We start from the raw sequence: 20,939 nt of genomic DNA, 5'->3' as shown, positions 1-20,939 counted from the left end.
TCAGTTAGGAGATCAAAGGGACACGCACACACATATACACTTACCGAGGCCCACACTGCTGTTCTCCAGCAGGTAGCTGAGATGGTCAAACATGGCCTTCTGGTTCTGACGACTGATTCGACAGAAATAACAAAGAAACCGACAACAGTTGGCCACCATTTTAGGAAAGGTTATTTCCTGCAAAAACACACACAATGTGAAGTATTGTTACACACTAATTGTCCTTCAATTGCAACAGGGGTCCCAAAATACATTTGTTGTTTTAGTTCTTAACTTCTATTTTCTAGCTCGGCAGTTTCAAACCTTAGAGTCTCCTCCACCAAGCACATTGACCATGACCTCCATGACTGTCTCATGCATCCCTAGAGCTCTCATCAGGTTGGGATGCTGGTAGAACACCTTGTTGTTCATTATGTCACTGCAGAGGTACAGGAGGGAAATAAAAGAAACATGAAGTAAACACAGATAGAGATGGCTTTATGTTCCCGCAGGCAATATTTCTGGTGGTGTCAAATTCACTGTCACGTCTAAGTCAAATAAACATAACAACCAGTGTTCTAAACCTAAAGTTCTAAATTCTTAACTGGATTTTCTATGGAAGTGGAATAGTAGCAAAATTATTTGTGTGTGTACAGGGATTTGTGCCTTCGTACTCAGACTAGTTTGTTTGTGCTGGGATATGTGTGTGCGTTCTCAGACTTGTGTGTCTGGACACAAATGTGTAACCGTAAATAATATTTGTGTGTATGTAAAATAATGTGCAAATGTATTCACTCAGAAAACTAAATGCATATGTGTAACTCTTTGAGAAAACACTTAAGTTTTAGTAAAAGTGCTGGAATTCGCTGTCTTTTTACGGATGGAATTTTACTACTGTCCGAGCTGAAGCCAAGGAAAACCTTCCAATACACACATCACAAATCTTGCAGACGACATAACAGTAGCAAAATTCCACCCGTTTTATCAGTAGTCGATGTTTTATTCTTAAAATAACTGCTGTAGGCTCTTATTGTCACTCTTTGATATTATAGTATATTACATATATTGTAAAAATAAAACATAAAAGCATCAGATCAAATACCCAAAATAACCCTTAACCCATCATTTATGCCTATTACCATGAACTAGTTACACTTTAGCCTACTAGTGATCACTGGAACCCGCCCCCTGCATTTTAGGTTTGAATAAAGTGCACAGTTTTCTAATGAAAGGGTACTTGTGTATTATATACTTATGTATTTGTACAGTTTAAGTATTTATGGGCCAAATGAAGGTAAGATGTGTTAGAAATTCCTCACCCCAACCCTCTGATCATCAGTTTCTCCTCCTCTCTTCCCATTCGGACACTCAGCAAGGATCTGATCTGACCAAGAGCAGCCAGCAGGTTGATGGTATCCTCAATGGATACTGAGTTTATAGTGTAAGTCTTAGGAAGTGCTCGCACCTGGACAGAGGGAGACAAATATGTTTCTTTTGTTAGCAGGTGCAGACTGAGGAGCACATGTACTAAAACTGATTTCTTCATCATTTACAGTTTAATATTGTTTTAAAAGCTCAGATATATTACACAGGGCCAGCAAGGTGGTGGAGTGGTGACTAATGAGCTAATATGCCCCTGGTTTTCTGTTTGAAGCTTGCTTGCATGTTGCTTGCATGAATTTCCTCTTGGTACTCCCACAGTCCAAGGACATGCGTGTTAGGTTAAGTGGTGAGTAAGTTTCTCATAGGGGTGAATGCGAGTGTGAATGGTTGTCTGTCCGTGTATCTCTCCCTGTGTTGGCCCCGAGACAGACTGGCAACCTGTCCAGGGTGTACCCAACCTCTCACCCTATGACAACTGTGATGGGCTCCAGCCCCCCCACAACCCAAATAGGATAAGCGGTTACTGATAATAGATGGATGGATGGATGGATGGATATTGCAGGTGGACAACAAGGTGGTGGAGTGGTTAGTACTAATGCATGCATGTTAGATTACCCAGTGAATAAATTGCCCGTAGTGTAAATTGTTGTCTTTCTGTGTATGTCTCTGTGCTGGCCCTGAGATAGACTGGCGAACCTGTCCAGGGTGTACTCCCTCTCTTGCCCATTATACCTTGGTCAGGCTCCAGCCCTCCCGCAACCTTGAACAGGATTGGTTAATGGAGGTATGGAGTGCACATGACTAAACATACGGCTTAATTATTTGTTTAATAATGACAGACTTTTGTCTATGATAAACAACCAATGCCATGAAGTAACCCATGGAGACTCTATCTGAACTTATTGAGATGGCCAAAACATTAGAACCACCTCTTCTTATAATGCACTCCAGTACGATTCCACTAACTACTTCAACCTCAATAATAAACAGAGAATAGAACCTTTCTGTTTTAATTCAAAAACTGAGACATTATAAGATTAACTAGAATTCATGACAGAGCGACTGTATTGGATTGCATTAGATTATACAGCTGTACCTAATAAAGTGGCCATTGAGTGTATTATACATATTGACAGTTGGTATTGTATGCATTATAAATATTTTCTTAGTAAAGTTGTATAGAGATACAGAAACAACAATGTACAAAATGAAAACTTTTACACAAAACCTATTATTGTCACAGTCCCTGGTTTTGGTCTAGTTTTGTTTAAATTGATTTCCTGTTTTGTGCTTTTATTTTGTTGATACTCCTGTGTCCCTTGCTTTGAGTCTTTTTAGTATCTTTACCTTCCTCATTTTGTTATAATTGGTTTCACCTGTTCCCCAGTTTATTTATACCCAGCTTTCCCCACTGCTCACTGCTAGATCGTCTCCCCTGCTTCCCTAGAGAACTCTCCTTATGAATTACCGCTGTGGACTTTGGCTTCCCTGCTTCCCTGCTTCCCTGCTTCCCCTGCACACCTGCACACCTGTGGATTACCCCCTTTGGACTTTGCCCTCTTGTGCCCACCTGTTCCTAGAGTTTTGGTCTGAGGTTTGATTTTCCGTTTATTCCTGCGTAGTTTTGTTGTTTAGGTTTTCTGTATTATTCTAGTTTCTTAGTTCGCTTGTCTTCCCGGTGTGGTTATTATTTAGTTAATCCTCTCTCCCCAGCAGTTTAAGTTCTTGGTCTGTTTTACTTAGTTTTCGTTGTGAGTATTAGTGTGAGTGATTTTCTGTTTCCTTTGTTTAAATAAACTTTAATTATAACCCCTTCCCTTGCCGTCTCCTCCTTTTTCGGGTCCTGCAAAAATTAAGACACACTATAGAAAGAGTGACAATTATTTGGTTAGTATTATTTCACTGTATGAACTACTTGAAATTGAACTGAATTTGAAATTATTCCTATTAATATGAAATATTAAAAGTACATTTTATTTAAAAGACCTTTCTGAAAAATCAAGGTCACCATACACATAACAAAAAACTGAAATTAAAAGCCATAGCATAACTCACTTAACTAAATCAATTAACTAATAAAATAGCTTATTAAAATGTGCAGCTCATAAAGAATAAGCAATTTTGAATAAGTCTTAAAGCATGATTTTAAAGGAAGTAATGAATCTTTATTACAAATGTAGTGCGAATAAAGGAGTCCATGGCAGTGAAGCAGGCAGAAGGTGTGGAGAGGACACCCTGTGAGACGCTGTGAAGGAGTCTAATGGGAAGCTTTCTGAAAGGTAAAGTGGGCTGAGGTTACGAAGGGCTTTGAATGTGAGAAGTAGAGTTTTTATATTAACACGGTGGGAAGCCAGAGGAGGAGTTGACATGATGTGGAAGGTATGTTAAGTAAAAATTACTCCACATTCTTCATCTGGGAAAAGGGGACACTGTAACAGAGGCTGCACTCAGATCAAGTAGGACAACAATAGGTAAAAGTCCAGAATAAGTCTCCATTAATAATTCAATAGGGACATTAACCAAAACTGTTTCAGTACTTCATGTGAAGCCACACTTGATGAATACAGCTATTAAATTTGAATATAGGTTACCCACCTATATTCAAATTTAATCAGGGTCTTAATGATAGGTTAATCTAATAAAACAAACACAAACATGCACGTGTGCACACACACCTGTCCTCCAATACCATCATACTGGCGGTGCAACAGGACAAACATGGCTCTGACCAGTTCTGGATCTTCAATTACCGACTCCTGAGCCCAGCGGACCATTGTGTCTGAAATCAGCTGCTGTAATGTACCTGCAGACACAGAGATGGGATTAAGGATCTTGGTAATGCTTTACACTTAATAGACATGTATATATTATACATCATCAATCTATCTTTAGAAACAGGCTATGTACCACAGGCCTATAAGGGAGCTGTAATTAAACCACTATTTAAAAAAGAGAACTCAACTCCATAGCTCCTGCTTAGCTCAACTCCCTCATTCAGGTCTATAATCCCTTCTATCCAGTGAGCTCTGCCAATGAGCAACGTCTGCTGGTCCCAGCACAGGACAGAAGAAACCAAGCAAAACTCTTCAGCTCAGTGATCCCCCGATAGTGGAAAGAGCTACCAAACCTTTCACTCTCAGCAAACTCACTCCCAGTATTCAAAAAACTGCTGAAACCAGAACTTTTCCACACCTTCCTATGCTCTTAAATCTATTTTTTTTAAAACTTCCTTTCTGCTCTTTCTTGCACTTGCATCTCATGAAACATAATAGGACTTTGCTTGGATGTTTTCTCATTGACATAAATTTTTGCTTGCTTTGTGCCTCACTTGTAAGTCGCTTTGGATAAAAGTGTCTGCTAAATGACTAAATGTAAATGTTGTAGACCACCCCTACTGTTTTACATTCCAATTTGGCATAGAGCAGATGGTTCTTCTTTTACCCCTCTTGCAAAGCATCTGTCTTCTCTGGCTAGAATGTGGAGATTTTTTTTAAAGTGTGGACCAAAAAGGACCTAGTACGAGTCCAGTTGCCACTGAGTAGCCAATTTGGCTTACTGTTCAATTCTTACCAAAGATTTAACATACAAAATATGTTTAAGCTTGTGCATAGGACCTACTGGGTTTTCTGTCTTTTTTCTCTTTTGGCAGGTTGGTCATCTTCTTCTTCAGATAAGAGACTTTCTCCACCAGTGACATGAGTCGGCCTCTGATGGTGAAGTCACTGTCACCATCTATCCCTCTCTCCCCATCCAGCTCTATACCTGACAGGAAGAAAAAAAAACTGGATAAAGCAATAATTTACACTAACACATCCACAACTGGTGATCTTAAATATGTCAGGACAAGGGTCAGCTTGGAGACTCTTAGCTGCTTGTAGCCACACAGCCCCATAAACAGCAAATTGTGATACACTATGTGCAGAGGTGCTAGAAGCACACAAACTCAATATTCAAGTAAAAGTAAAAGTATTGGCCTAAACAATTCTAGACTAAAGGCACCACTTCAAAACCTTAACTCAAGAACTAAGTAGATTATCTACATTTTAATTAAACTACAAAAGTAAAATGCTCCTTCAGAAAACAATTTATTCCAAACAACTGATTGTGTTAATTATGGCAGAACATGCACAGCAATTAAAAAAAAATAGGGTCAAAGGCCACTTTGGTAAAGGTGAAGCTAATTTTCCTCTCTGTCTCCCTCTCTCTGTCCCTTTTTGCAGGTGTTCCCAACTCTGGAGCTGTGTGTTTTCCAGTGCGCAGCTACTGGTCCTGCCAATCTGCCCAATATTTTATTGCATTTTGTTGCTCTTTTCTTTTCGCTCTCCATTATCCACTCACCACAATTGTTCAAGGCAGATGGCTTCCCAACCTAAGCCTGATTCTGCTGGAGGTTTCTTTCATTATAGGAAGTTTTAATTATGTAAAGTGCCTTCAGATGCCTTTTTTGTGAATTGGCATTATATAAATAAGGTTGAATTGAATGGAATTGAATTTTAAACATTTTATGTGCTGACAGGTGGTTAACCTCATAATGATACATGAGCATTTAATGGTTCCTAAACTTTTATAAAAAAACAAAAACTACCAGGTGTTGTTAATGTTGTGGCTAATCCATGTATATTTGAAAATGTTCCATCACCTATTCAATCTTATTTATCCCTGTCAGAAAACTGGTTGTTGTAATTAATTTAAGGCTCTGTTGTTGAAGCTGACTGGTTGTTTACCACAGTGTCTCATCAGATCTTCGTGAAAGTCGAGCAGTTGTTCCCGAATGTATTCAGGACAGGGACACTCCTGCTTGTCATCCTTAAAGGACAGCAGCATGTTGATCTGCAGGAAAACATTCAAGTGTTAGTGTAACACTAGTTATGATACATTCAACACCTTCAAAACAGCCCCTGGCTTACATAACAGGCATCCACATACTTCTGCTCATAGTTTTAAGTGAAATTTTAGGAAGGTGTTTCCAACACTTTATAGGTTTTATTGGATAGTAAGCTGTTTCACTTGGGGTCTGCAGTGCATTTCAGTAATGTCTTCATGTACAGAAAAGTAAAACCTGCACACAGACAAATGCATTAACAAATTCAGTGGTGCTTTAAAGCTACAGACACAGACTCCTGATCAAGATACAAAAGTGACCTCTAACCTGTCTCCCAGAGTCCCTGTCTCCAATCACACTGAAAATTAAACCTCCAATCTTAGTACTAGGATTTATTCTATTTTCTTTAACTATTAGTCCATTTATCTTTTCATTAGATTTCCTGTGTTGAACACCATTAATACATTCCCAACTTTTTGTTCTTTTGTGTGTTATTACATTTATTATTCACTTGCAATTATCTTTATAATTGCTAGATCAATAATCACCTATATACATCCAGTGACGTGCTGTTTATTCTTTTGGTGATATAGAAGACAGATCAATTATCAAGACAATTCCCCTTCTTTGATATGTGACAGATTTTTTTCTTGTTAATCAATGATTACCGGCTATTAAAAGAGTGATCATTTCTAACTGGTCTGGTGCTCCACAGGGGGGATAATTTATTGATTGATAGGCTTGTTTGCTACATTAATTTGGTGGCCTGGTGCAAGGCCTAATAAAACAGCAATACTGATAACTCATATTGCTACATATTTCAGAAAGCATGATTGAGTTTTCCAAATTTTATAGTCCTAAAAATATAAAAATGGTAGGTAATTAGTGCCAGAGTTAGAAGGCCAAACCTGACTATAGTCTCTGGATACAGTTTATGTGTGAATGCAAATGGCCAAGAGCTACGTTACTAAGATTACCAGTTTATCCTAAAAACCCACCAGTTCAAAATCTGGATTATGCGAGTGTCTCCCACTTTGTGTTACATGTGTGAAACACAACTCTGGGTAGATTCTGTAGGAATTTCTTCAGAGGCTAAACTTGACTCTTGATTCAATATATCCATTGATACTATAAATACTACCCTTCTGTCTTGAAGACCAGACTTAAAATTCTTTATGTTCCTACCTGTTCTTGTGGAGGTGATCTGAACTCTTTGGTTTTCTTGGCAGTGAGGGCTGCAGACATGTTCAGTGCCAACATCACCTCATTGTAGCGGAACCTTTGGTTGTCTTGGAGACAGGCCACAAAGTCATCAGAGAAGGCCACTACTGCTTCGATACGATGACGCACCTGACAGTCGCATAGGTAATGAAGCACATGGCACATCTACAGATGCGCACGCACACACACACACACACACACACACACATTAGACAAATGCATTTACAAATTCAGTGGTGCTTTAAAGCTGCAGAGACAGACTTCTGATCAAGATAACAAAGTGACCTTTAACCTGTCTCCCATAGTGCGTCTCTCCAATCTCACTGAAATGAATGGGAATTTAATGGAATTCCCTGTGTTGAACACCATTAATATGTTCCAAACACTTTATTCTTTTGTATGTTGATTCAATTATTATTTACTTGCAATTATCTTTGTAATTGCTAGATCAATAATAACCTATATACATCCAGTGATGTGTTGTTTATTCTTTTGGTGATATAGAAGACAGAGATCAATTATCTAGATAATTTCCTGCCTTCAATATAGGAGAGATTTTTTCTTGTTATTCAATGATTAAATAGTATTAAAAGAGTGATCATCTCTAATCTGGTGCTCCACAACAGTGATAATTTATTGATTAATGTGCTTGTTTGCTACATTAATTTAGTGGCCTGATGCAATGCCAAATAAAACAGCAATGTTTAAATATACGTTTAAATATTTAACATTTTGTTATTGTTTTACCATAACTTTTATACATTTAACCATTTTTGTTACTTCTGATGATAAAATAACTTGCTCAATGTGCATTGTTATTATGTTCAGGGTTAAGTTTTCATCCCCTTATGGGCAACTTCAATGGAATCTCCACCATGCACAAAAACAAATAACCCTAATATACAACTTATTATATCAAAGAATGGTTGAAATAGAAGAAATGCAATGTTTTGGAATGCCCTGACCTTACTGCAATAAAAATGCTAGTGAAAGCTAGTGTGAGGGAAATTCCAAAATCTAGGTAACACTGTTTCACACTTCTGGCAGACTCAGTATCAAACCTGCTTACACCAGTGCCTCCTCACCTTTTGCTCCCCAGCAAGACATCATGTCTCTGGCCACACAAAGAAGTGTGTTAGGTAGATATCAACTATAAAACTACCTACACCCGAACATTTGCTTCCCAGAAGGGAGCCCACGGGAACCAGCACAAATCATCAATCTCAAGGACTTAAAAGACAATGAAGACAAAAGGACAAAGTAACATGAACTTGTTAATTAAGACTCCTGACCACATTGTATGAAGGTTGATTTGCATTGACTCATCCCTTTGTTCTTTGTGTGAACCCAGCTGTTGAGTTGTATGTATAAAAGGCTGAACAACCTGCACATCTTGGTCAATCAGATTGACCCGCTGTAGAGTGTAGCTCTGTTCTGCTCTGCATGTTTCTCTATTTGCTGATTAAATTCACCGTTATCATTCACTTGTAAGTTGCCTTTTTGCCTCCTAACTTGCCTTACAGTTTTTGCCACGACAGCTAGTTCATGCTGAAGAATTGTTTTGACTGTCAGCAGATTTAAGCCAAATATGTTTCATATTTTAGATTTCCCAAATTGATGTAAGCTCTTTGTGTGTACATTGTAAAAAGGTGGAATTTCTAGTATTCTTAATATGCAGTAGTGAGGTAGTGCTTTTGAGGTAGTGGTTGTATACAACAAATATTACAATTAGAATTACTTCATTATTGAAGTTCATTTTAATATGGCAAGAACCACCCAACAAAGTGCAGAGACATGGCAGGTCAATATGATTTTAAGACATGTGCAGCTCATTTAGCATATTTCCTTCTCATAGAATTTGTTACAGAACCTGTCACAAAAGCATCTTGGGGCCAAAACAAAACTCTTATTCAATGTCTTGTGTAACTGTAAAAAACTATGTTTTTAATAAGCTCACTCAGCGAAGAAGTAAAAGGTGAATACTGGAAAACTGAAAACTAAATTTGTGAATACACCTGTGTGTTTTTTCAGGTTCCATCATGGTAAATGTTCTGCACTTATATAGCACTTTTCTACCTATAGCTACTCAAAGTGCTTTACACTGCTTCTCATTTACCCATTTGCACTCACATTCACACACATTCACACAGTGTCTGTGCATGAACTTTCACTCAGCGTACATATATTATGCTATAGAAAAGGAATGTTAGAATAAGAAAGATCTCTTACAAAGAAAATAGATAGATCCAGATGTGATCCTAAAAAAGTGCATTTAGAAATTGTGTGGTTTTACTAGCTTATTACCTGGAGTTTTACAGGCTCTGGTAGCTTCATCTGTAACAGTCCTTCTTTTGGTATGTTCCTTCCTCCATCCACCCCTGATTCAGTCTCCACCTCAAGTTCAATGTGACTCTCCTCATGCCTGTCTCCTCTTTCAGAGAACACAGATGGCTCAATCAGTCGTAGGATGTTCTTCAGATCTCCATTTTGGAAAACTCCCATGATGAGCATGGTGTAGAAGAGCTTGATGAGGGGGACAAATAGAAACTCAGTACTGCCTCCTATTGGATCCCGTACATGCATGCTTCCTTCCTGCACCGCCTCTGTCAGCATTTCAATGGTTTTAACTTTCAGTATTTCCAAGGGGAATTCAGGACTGTACTGGAAACAGTCTCCTGATCCTGATATGTTGTTGCCGTTGTTACGCTGTGATGATCTGGCCCCACAAACAAAAGTTGGAGATGAGAAATGTATTCTGGGTCTTAGAGAGGTGCTGAGGCCAATGCCTGGTAGGCCATGCTTCTTGTTTTCATCAGGAAATAGGGTGATGCTCTTTGTTTCGCCTGTCATAGGAACAATGTACTCATTGTTCATCATGAGGCGAGCCGTGGCGTAGCTGCTCAGGTGGATGTCTATGAGGAGGTCATAGTAGCCTGCACGAAGCAATCCTGTGGATGAAAGATAAAATGATGACAAGAATTTCTTAAGGGAATCTAATGTTTTTCTTTTTATGTGCTGGATGTGTTACCTGGCATATATTTATTCTCTATAGCCTGTAGGAGCTGTGCCTCGTCTACATGGGAGCATAGTGCGTGTGCCACTCGATTGTTTCCCAGTGCACAGATTGCAGAGTACAGTCTGAGAGTATGGTAGTGAAACTTTAATAAGTCCCTCTGCTCTGACAACTCTAGGATATCCACCGACCTGGGAACCAGAGCAAGAAAGGCAGCATAAGAAACAAGTGTTTACAAAGTAACATTGTGTGGACATTGTGTTAACTTGAAGTAGTAGTGATTCTGTGTGTGTGTGTGTGTGTGTGTGTGTGTGTGTGTGTGTGTAGCTCAGGGTACTCTACCTGTTTTCCTCGGGTATGTGCAGAGACATGAACTGCAGTGGTTTGTTACACTGGACCAGCCAGCCGTGTCTGTCATTGACTCTGGACACTGACACCTGAAAAAGCCATTCACAGACAGCATACATTAGATTATTATATATGACATTAAGTACTAATGTCTGTAATTTATAACCTGAGTGTTTAAATCATTTTTAGCTGTCAGATTAAGAAGTAGGTGTGAGCTGTGACAATAGTGCAAGCCAATGTTCAAGAGTTCATTAAAGGGTGTGGGAAGTCATTAGTAAGGGTTTTAGTGGAGCTAGGAGACAACACAGACTGAATAGAAGAAACCTTTGCCTAGGCCTGAGTTACAGATACAGTGTGTACAGCATCACATACACTTATGTCTGAGAAAGGCCATTGGAAATTCCAGCATCACCACGACAAACCCACCCCGGACTATAATATCACCAGCATGGTATATTTCAAATAAGCAAGTGACCATTATCTTTGTATTGACATACAGATAGGGTCTCTGGCAACCACTGGCAGGGCCAGTCCTGACCTCCCTGGGTCTCTAACCGCCCTTATATGAAAGTAGACGGCATCCATTGTTTTGGCAAGAGGGTCAGTCGGACTCTCATATAGGTGGTGTGTAGAGTCCACCAAGTCATAAAGTAACATTCTGCAGGTTGAATGATCGAGTTAAGTGAACATGCAAAAATTATATCAGTAGCTCAGCATCATTTCAGGACTCATAGCAAACTTGATGGTATTCGTAGGAGCAGTTACCTTAAGGAAGTGGTCAGGAACACGACTCCATAAAACAGGAGTGAGAAACTGGACATGAAGTCGAGGAGGACACTGAGGAATTGGGTTGTTCCTCTCACTCTTAAATAGACCCGCTGACAAGGGCATTACATTCTGAAAGTAAACGGAAAGACAATAGACAATGTCATAAGATGATTTTAGAAGGGCTGGGAAGGTCAAAAGAGACATTATGAGCATTACTAATTCAATTCAATTCAATTCAACTTTATTTATATAGCACCAATTCACAACAAAGTCATCTCAGGGCACTTTACAGAATAAAGTCAAGAGTATAAAGATATATAAAGAGAACCCAACAATTCCCCCTGGAGCAAGCCATAGGCAACAGTGGAGAGGAAAAACTCCCTTTAACGGAAGAAACCTCCAGCAGAACCAGGCTCAGGGTGGACGGCCATCTGCCTCGATCGGTTGGGGTGAGTGGAAAGGGGAGAGAGAAAAGAACAGACCAACAAAAAGCAACAACAAAACATCGGGCAGATTGGTAGGACCAGTAGCTTCACGCTGGAAGACACACAGCTTCAAAGCCGGGGGACACCTGCAGAAAGGGACAGAGAGAGGGGGACAGAGGAGGACAAAGACAACTACGGGAGAGAACACTCAGAGTTAATGACATACAGTGGTGACAATTGCTGGATGAGAGGAGAGGAGAGATGGTCAAGAGGAGGAAAGGAGCTCAGTGCATTGGGGGGGTGGGTCCCCCAGCAGTCTAAGCCTATGGCAGCATAACTATAACTAACTATATGCTTTATTAAAAAGGAAGGTTTTAAGCCTAGACTTAAAAGTAGAGAGGTTGTCTGCTTGGTTCCACAGGAGAGGAGCTTGATAGCTAAAGGCTCTACCTCCCATTCTACTTTTGGAAATTCTGGGAACCACAAGTAGGCCTGCATTCTGAGAGCGAAGTGGTCTACTGGGATGATTTGGTGCTATGAGGTCTTCTATATATGATGGAGCCTGACCATTCAGAGCTTTATATGTAAGAAGCAGGGTTTTAAATTCCATTCTACATTTAATGGGAACCCAATGGAGAGAAGCTAGTGAAGGTGAATTACTACTTTGAAACTTTTTTGGGAAGTTCTAAGTATGAGTAACAGGTAAGGTCACATGTTGCTTTCCACTATAGCACACACAAGACCGCAGAGACAAATCCCAACAAAGAAAACTGATAAACTGATCTTTAACCAGTCTTTGAGAGGAAAGAGAGTGAACTCCCTCCTTTCCTAGGAGGCTTCCTGGGAGGCTTGAATACGTTTTCTCTAGATGAACAAAGACTCTGTTTTCCTGTGCCATGTAAATGCAAAAGGACTCACAACCCCCGAGAGGGTGTAAATTAATGTATCAACACTCACCTACAAGTGGAAAACACTGATTCAGAATCCAACTCAGGCCAAATTCCTTTTACAGGTGTTACAGATATAAAGCTCAGTGATGAATAATTCCACTAGACCGATGATTTAACAGTACTGCCTGTGCTATGAAACTGAAACAGGATCAAACCACAATGGTCTCTCGCCGGAGTTATTATTAAAAAAAATGTTGAGTTAGTTTTTCTTTTTTGGCTTGTTGGTTTCAACTTTTAGTGAATTTGGTTTTAATTTTAACTTCAGTTATAAATGTAAATATTTCTTGCGTTGTTACTCATTACTGAAGGTCTTATCTATGTGTGTCCCATTTACCTTTAATCGCCCCAGTTCAAACTGAAAGACATTGGGACTGGTGGCCTTGGCAAAGACTGCAGGGAACAGCTTAGTACTGGGCTCCACCTGTGAAAAGGACAAAAAGGTCAGCAAACAAAGTCCAAATAGAGTCACTTGTGTTAAATTTTGTGTTGTTGGAAGCAAAGAAAATGCATTAGGATAACTTTTAACATAGAAAGCAAAATGGTGAAGGAAGGAACTGCGTCACCTGGTAATATGTGCTGAGCTCTTTGCCATTGGCGGTGAATGTCAGCAGTCCATTTGTTGTGTCTACAAGACAGCCAATCTCTAAGCCATTGTTGTTCCTGCCCTGACCAGGACTGCTGTTCTCTCCAGCCCACACCATGAAACAATTACTGCGCTTTATACTGTAGAACGACACAAACACACCATGCAGCAGTTACTGCACTTAACACTGATTGGTTAGAAAAGTGTGTCTTGCCCAAAAGCAGTGAATGACTCTGCACTAGTGCCAGTGCTGCTCTTTAAATGATTACAGCCATATCTATATGTTGACAGTAAAGTTGGCAAACTTAAAAAAAAGCAATTCATGTCTCATTTTGATACATGAATGGTCTGTCCCATATTGACACTAAATGGGACACAATCTTTCCTTTGCCATTAGTTTTATAATAGACAGCCACTGTAGTAAAAATCATAATACACTAAAGTAGTTTTGAAAAGTTCAAAGTGAGGAATAAAGTAGAAAAAGTAACGATTATATTTTAGATTTAGATTAACCAGATGGCACTTGTAATACTGTAAAACTAGTTTACTAGTGAGCATTTTTGACATCACTACTTACCTAGTAAGATACTTCTGTGAATTAGACAGTGGATGTTTTTTAATATATATATATATATATATATATATGTGTGTGTGTGTGTGTGTATAATTGAGTTGCCTCTTTAGTGATTGCTTTAAAGGAAGGTCAGTTTAGCATTGTAAAGACCTGGAGCTTTTATTGTAAATGGTAGAAATGGAAATGGTGTAAAAGAAAAAGGTCCTAAAAATGACATTCAGATTCAGACCATGGAGCCTCCCCTTTATTATTTTATATCTTTCTTCAGTACAGTAAAGGTGAAATTCACAATTCGTAGCTGAAATACTAACAGCATCTGTATACGATAAAAACAGCCTGTCACTGAAATGTGTCATTTCATTTACCTTCTGACATACCAGTACATCAATGTATGCTTTTATTTTCATCTTAGAAAGACTAAGAGATAGAAAGATAAACAGGCAAAACTTGATTACTAATTTATACCATCATTATAAAACCTCTTTTATTTTAAAATACCTTCCATTTATACCCACAATCCCACCTCCTGTGCAGGTGTGACTAGTGCCAAGAGTCCTACTAGTGCCACTAGTAGAACTAGTGCGTCTAACTCAAGTGCAAATAGTAGATCTAGTGCGCCTTGTTCAAATGTCACTAGTAGAGCTAGTGCATCTAGCATTAGTACGACTACCTCTAAGAGTAATGCAGAAGTGACTAGCATCACTAGTATGTGCCACTAGTAATGCTACTTGCACTACTAATGGCACTGGGGCGACTGTGGCTCAGGAAGGTAGAGCGGTTGTCCACCAATCTCACAATTGCTCCTCCGGTCACATGTCGAAGTGTCCTTGACACTGAAGACACTGAACCCCAACTTAGCTGCTCCCGGTGAGTGTTGGCCAGCTGCATAGCAGTTTCCCCATCACTGTGTGAGTGTGTGTGTGGGTGTGTGTTTGAATGGGTGAATAAGAAGCAGTGTAAAGCGCTTTAAGTGCCAATAGGTAGAAAAGCGCTATATAAGTGCAGAACATTTACCACTAGCTCTACTAGTGGCACTAGTCCTACTAGTAATGATAGTCACTAGATAGAATGCTAGTATATCTATGTGACAACGAACATTTTCTCTTTAAAAATAAAGCATATATACAAATCCCACTACAAAGCCAAATATAATAAATGGTAAAATTATAGTTCCACCATTAGCCATGGCTGGTAAAATTTAATTTAATATCTTTGTGATGGGTTTATGATTAATTCTACATAAATAAAAAGCAAAGAGCTGGCAGTTCACCTCAGTGACAGCTCACCAGGCTTTATAGGGTTAAATTTTGGTTAAATAGAATTCCTCATAAAGAGCCAATAGGAAGGTTTTATTTATGCCCCTTTTTTGCCCCCTCATTTGCATTCAGCACAACTAGTGTGACTAGAGGGCATTTTGGCTGTTTTTAGTTAACTAGTACATGTTTTGAGCCTTGCTAGTTAACAAATCAGGTCACATTTCAGTCACTAATCTAACCCATGGATGTCTTGCACCTCACTACTTTAACTAGTAAGAATTTTGGACCTTACTAGTTAGCTAGTATGATGAAGATGTCTGTCACTAGTTAACAAGTCGATGTTGTGGATCTTACTAGCACTACTAGTAAAGATGTTCAGTCCCACTAGTTACTAGTAAGCTCAAACAGTCTTCTAGCAAGGTGTTTGGTGTCCATTAGTTAACTAGTATGTGTTTTTGCTCTAACTAGTGGACTAGTAAGCATTTTTGTTCAACGAGTAGGACCAAGCTGCTCACTAGTGTACAACCATATCCAACTAGGTAGTGGAGGAAATTTAGGTTTGATATCACGGATATGTAATAAATGCTCAAACAGTTATGTCGAGCTAAGAACTAACTGAGCTGTCTGCTCCCTCTCTGCTGCAGACAGGGACACTTGTCTGAGCTCCGCCCACGCTCAGACCCAGATAGAAGAAGCTGCTCCATAAGTTTATTTTGAAATTCGCTAATCTCAGTTGGGTCTTGAAGAATTTATATTCAGTGATTACAGGAGACAAAAATGTATATATTCGTACTCTAGTAAACCTTTAAGAACTAAATCTGCGCACTATGAGGTAATTTCTTTAATGTCCCAAAATTGTCCCAGGTAGCGAATCTCTGTGTATCATTAATTTCTATCCTGACTTATGACGCATAAATGTATTTTTGTAATCAATTACGTCAACGTATCGCCCCACCTCTAGAATAATGGTATGACATGTCATGTTAGCTGTCACACTGTATGTTGGAAGGACGCATTGCAGGCCTAAAAGAAAAGTTCAAATCCTGCCCACTGGCTGCCCGTTCTGCTATAGACTGTAAAGTCCTCTTCTATCCAAGTAGATGTCTGTGCAGGTGTTTACTAAAGAGCTCAAACAACATTTATTTCCAAATGTGGTTAAATGTGCTAATCAATTCTAATGGTTCTAAATCAAATTTTAGGAAAAGGGAAATAAAATCTCACAACCTTCAACCTTCCCTTGTCATTAAATTATGGCAATAAAAGAATTGACTCTAAACTATATATGAGTCAACTAGAACTCAACTAACCTTTCATGAACTTTGCCTTTCTCATCTCCCAGAGTAACAGTGACAGTCCGGACCTTGTGGAGCTCGAAGCATGTGTCATACTGATGGAAGTCAGAGGTTACCCAGCCCACCCACACACTGCTGGGCTCCTGACCAGGGAAGATTCGAACTGAGTAGTAGTGCTGGAGAAAGAAACAGGTGCTATAAACTTATGAATATTATAAGAATGTGTATTCATTTAATTATCTACTATGTAATTTGTCTTACAGTCGAGGCTTGCATTAGGAATTCGTAGTCATCTCTGTCCTCAGGCATCACCTCCTCTGAAAGACGAGTAGATGAGGGACAACTGTTGTCTGGTTTATTTCTCTTTAACATGAACCTGGTAAATTAAAATCAAAAGGAAAAAATTGTGAGTCTGTAAAAACCAAATTTTTAAAAAATTTATTTACAAAAAACTATTTATTTTTTACTGATCACAACCAGGGAGATTTATAAATTATACTGGTTTTATATGAGGAGACTTAGTCTACCGCTGTTTGAGCTTGGATGGCTTTTCTTGGTTATAATCTTTGTGATTGTTGAATTCATCTCTCTCAGGTCCGTTGGGTCCATTGTGACCATGAGATGTTTTAATCAGGACCTCAAAGTCAGACACAGTTTCAAAGTCCTCTAGCTCCTGAAGAAACAGACAGTAAAACCACATGTATGTCAACCACTTATCCAGCTCATGTAAGAAGTATGACACCCTGTAGTCATTTTTCTATTTGTTTTCTTACATGTGAAAAGAAAACTGCGAGAGACGAAAATAGGAATATTTGATATTTAATTGATAAAGAGAAAGCTGAGTGACCTCAGTGTGAATTTGTAAGAAGGTTTACTTTCTTTCTGTAGTGGAGAAAAGTACAGGATATTTACTAATCCTGCTTTACTGTCATGGATAATTACTAATTACAAACGCTTGATGAAGTTACTGCTGTTGCCACACTCACTTTAGAGACATCCCACAGATTCTGCTGCTGGGTTCTTTCTGCTTGCACAGTGAGATGTGAGCCTCTGTAATTCTTGCACAGTTTATTCAATATATATCTTCCATCAAGTCGGGAAATATATATAATTTCTTTTAGTTTTTGTTTTTGACTAAGGCCTTACATTAAAGCTGACAGTCACTTTAATCACATCTTGACTGTTGTTTAATTCATTGTGATGGATACAGACTGAAAAGAAAAACTGCTTCACTGTCCAAATATCTACTGTTCGGTGTTACCAAGGTGACCATCACTATCTCTCCTCTCTGCTCTGATCTCCCTGTCTCTTTATCTCCGTTGTGCTGCCTAATAAGCACCAACTCACTTCACCTGTTGTCTCCCCTTTAACTGCTCCTCTGCCACATCATCTTCCTGCTTTCTGTGAGTCTAGTTACCTGTTTCTCGCGTCAGTTCTGATTTTACCTCTTTGAGTTACCTGTTGCCTATGGTTGTTTGTTAACTTTTTTGACTTGCCACTGGATTCAAGTTTCACATGGAGAACCTCTGCTCTGCCTGCAAGTTTTTGTAGTAAGACTCTTAGCTAAACATTGGGTTTTATGAGCTTTGGGCTGTTGTTTCTTTTTGGACACTTTTAGTTGATACTTTATTGTTCTGTACTACTTTTGTAATTTAGTTGTAATTTGCAGTTGCCTGTACTGTTGGCTTTTTCGCCAATACTTTCAGCTGCCTTTAGTTCTCCTCCTTTTCCCATGCACTCACCTATGATGCCTTCTCCTCCTTGATCCAGCTCCACTGCCAAAAAAATCTAGACTCCCCTGTACTCCCATAAGAGTTCTGTTACATTTTATCACTAAGTTTAAGCTGTTACTTACCCTTTCTCTCTCCTATAGATCACCACACCACTACCTGTTTCCCCACTCGCCTCTGCAGTGCACATCTCTCTCCTACCTCCACCACCTGTCCCATGATTTCATCTTATATTGAATAAAACCTTATTATATTGCCTTCCAATTCCCTCTCTCCTGTGTTTTCCTGGGTCCGACAAATCTTTATAGTAATGCTGATAGCTGTACACATTTGAGGACACTGTGAGGAAATGTGTGAAATTACATCAAATGCTGTATGCAGGAGGTGCAAAAATAACATTTTTACTAAAGCATCATTACAGTTTAAAGAAGAACGGCAATGTCGAACATTGTATTCAGTAATACTAATGAAATCTGAGTTAATGTGCTAGTGGCACATCCAGTAGAGTTAACAGCATTTTAGTATTGGAGCAAAATGCTTCACATCAGATGTATTGCAGTTGACTCTGTGTGTGTGTTGTGCGTAGGATCTGTTACCCTCTTTGGCGATAAGAGGCTGCCATTATACTGGGATCTGGAGAAAGATTCTGCACACTCGATGGGCATGCTCAGTCTGTAGAAGGTAAGGTCAGTGGAACTGTTTTGTGAACCAAATGACCTCTGGGTGACCTTCAGGCATGGACATGACTCTACGGTTCCGTCTATTCTGGTCACCTAAATAGGGACCAAAACACTTTTAGTAGTCTGTTCTTAAATCTGTATTGTTTAAATCAGCAAGACTTTTGTGCAGAAAATATTTTGGACAAAAATTCTGGAAACTTCACTTCACTTTCTATACACTACCATTTAGAAGTTGTGGCAAGAGGGACAGATTCCCATACGTATGCTAATGTAAAAAGTGCATACATTAAATTCCAGTTGACTGTGCTCACCTGTATATGCTGGTGGTTGGAGGGAACAGGTACAAACTGAGGCAGCCTTTTACTGAGCCACATGGTGACGTCTCTGTTCATGTTGACGGCAAATGGCTCATAACCTTCCTGCAGGCCACAGATGGTGAAGTACTTAAGAGTGCTGACATCTTTACCAAAGTTCATCCTTCCCACCTGACATACACCCAGACTGCAAACAGGAATAAAGCCTGGGACACAGAGAGAGAACCAAATACTAAGAATAACCTTTTTGTGCATTGTAACACTATAAATAAAGATTAAATTTACACTCTTACCCTTTATACTTAAAAAAAAAAGAGAAAATCCCATTCCCATCTATGCACCAATAACGATATTTAAATCCACTAATATACTGTATGTGCCAGACATTAAAATATCAGTATACATAAATTCACTATAAATGATATTTTGCAGTAGAGTAACTTATAAAAGCAAAGAAATTGTCTGAAAATGGTGTAGACCACTTATTAATCAAATTCAACAAAGTGGACCAATGTTCTTCCAAATGTGCTGGACTACCTGAACTTCAACATTAATAAGTAGGCAGTGACTTCTTTGTTCATGTTTAATCTGTTTGTGTAACTGCTTTTTTAGAGAAACATTCCTGACCTTCACCAGCTTCAAAATCTTTGAAGGCCAGCTCTGAGCCAGAATCATCTAGCAGTACTTCTCCATTGAGTGTGAACATCACTGTATGTTCATTCAGATCCACCATGCAGCCCACCACGTCCCCCATCTGCCAGGCACGCCCAAAGTGCTCATTGCCCTGGTGCCAGCGCTGGACCTGAGAGGAAAATCCAAACTACAACACTTACACCACAATAACTATTGACTGAAGTAACCTGAACAAAAATGTGATAAAAAAAAAATCCAGCCACCTTAAAGCCATCAAACACAAAAGCCTGGTCATCAGATCCCAGCTCATGGTCTGGAGCACATCCAGGCCTGGCCCAGCCCACCCTCATCTCTCCAGATGTGAACACCTGGAGGAGAAATAAGAGCAGGTCATTTCCAGCAAATTAAGGTTTTTGCGACATTTGACAATAATAAACATTTTCCAATTGACATCTTCAGATTACTACGGACTAAGAAAATTAAGCAAAAATATTGTGACACAATTCTCTCCAAAATTATAAGAACAGCAAGACCAATACTGTAGACTGGGTGAAGACATTTTGGTTTAAGGTTTATTAAAAGATGGATATGAGACACAAGTTCAGATAATTGCTATATTTGATGTCCTGAAAAAGAAATAAACCACTGATGAACTGAGCAAAGTACGCAGAACCATTCAGCAAAGGAAAACAACAAAAGCTGATGACACAATTATTGTAAAGGGTGTAATAAAAAAAAAAAAGTCACATCAGCAACAACCTTCACATAGCAGGGTTGAAGGTATCACAATCCATTATTTTAAAAAGATTTAATGAATGTAAAAGCTGCATTTCAGTGTTTTCATTTCACGTCTATCTTATGATCTTAAACCCAAATGTATTCATTATACAGCAAACAATGATGAATTGGTCTTGCTGTTCCAATACTGTTTGAGTGGACTATATTGTCCGAATCAGCATTAACACTGG

The 20,939-nt window shown here is 39.0% G+C and overlaps 1 protein-coding gene across 17 annotated transcripts in view; it reads right to left on the bottom strand.

Moving 5' to 3' along the window:
• Nucleotides 1-20,939, bottom strand: part of ryr2a (ryanodine receptor 2a (cardiac)) — a 231,815-nt gene that overhangs the window by 98,627 nt on the left and 112,249 nt on the right. For all 17 annotated transcript variants that reach the window (XM_067511788.1, XM_067511778.1, XM_067511780.1 and 14 more), the window contains 20 exons: nucleotides 20,235-20,339; nucleotides 19,966-20,140; nucleotides 19,336-19,544; nucleotides 18,941-19,117; nucleotides 17,142-17,287; nucleotides 16,876-16,990; nucleotides 16,630-16,790; nucleotides 13,473-13,632; nucleotides 13,244-13,330; nucleotides 11,532-11,663; nucleotides 10,761-10,855; nucleotides 10,434-10,609; nucleotides 9,710-10,353; nucleotides 7,370-7,570; nucleotides 6,087-6,192; nucleotides 4,981-5,124; nucleotides 4,038-4,165; nucleotides 1,299-1,444; nucleotides 304-418; nucleotides 45-177 (listed from right to left, as the gene is read on the bottom strand). In XM_067511788.1, the coding sequence (XP_067367889.1) occupies nucleotides 45-177; nucleotides 304-418; nucleotides 1,299-1,444; nucleotides 4,038-4,165; nucleotides 4,981-5,124; nucleotides 6,087-6,192; nucleotides 7,370-7,570; nucleotides 9,710-10,353; nucleotides 10,434-10,609; nucleotides 10,761-10,855; nucleotides 11,532-11,663; nucleotides 13,244-13,330; nucleotides 13,473-13,632; nucleotides 16,630-16,790; nucleotides 16,876-16,990; nucleotides 17,142-17,287; nucleotides 18,941-19,117; nucleotides 19,336-19,544; nucleotides 19,966-20,140; nucleotides 20,235-20,339 (3,355 nt within the window). The remainder of the gene's footprint in view (nucleotides 1-44; nucleotides 178-303; nucleotides 419-1,298; nucleotides 1,445-4,037; nucleotides 4,166-4,980; nucleotides 5,125-6,086; nucleotides 6,193-7,369; nucleotides 7,571-9,709; nucleotides 10,354-10,433; nucleotides 10,610-10,760; nucleotides 10,856-11,531; nucleotides 11,664-13,243; nucleotides 13,331-13,472; nucleotides 13,633-16,629; nucleotides 16,791-16,875; nucleotides 16,991-17,141; nucleotides 17,288-18,940; nucleotides 19,118-19,335; nucleotides 19,545-19,965; nucleotides 20,141-20,234; nucleotides 20,340-20,939) is intronic.

Source organism: Channa argus, chromosome 7, assembly GCF_033026475.1.
Source record: "Channa argus isolate prfri chromosome 7, Channa argus male v1.0, whole genome shotgun sequence".
Classification (NCBI taxonomy): Eukaryota; Metazoa; Chordata; class Actinopteri; order Anabantiformes; family Channidae; genus Channa; species Channa argus.
This window is presented reverse-complemented; position numbering and strand designations above follow the sequence as displayed.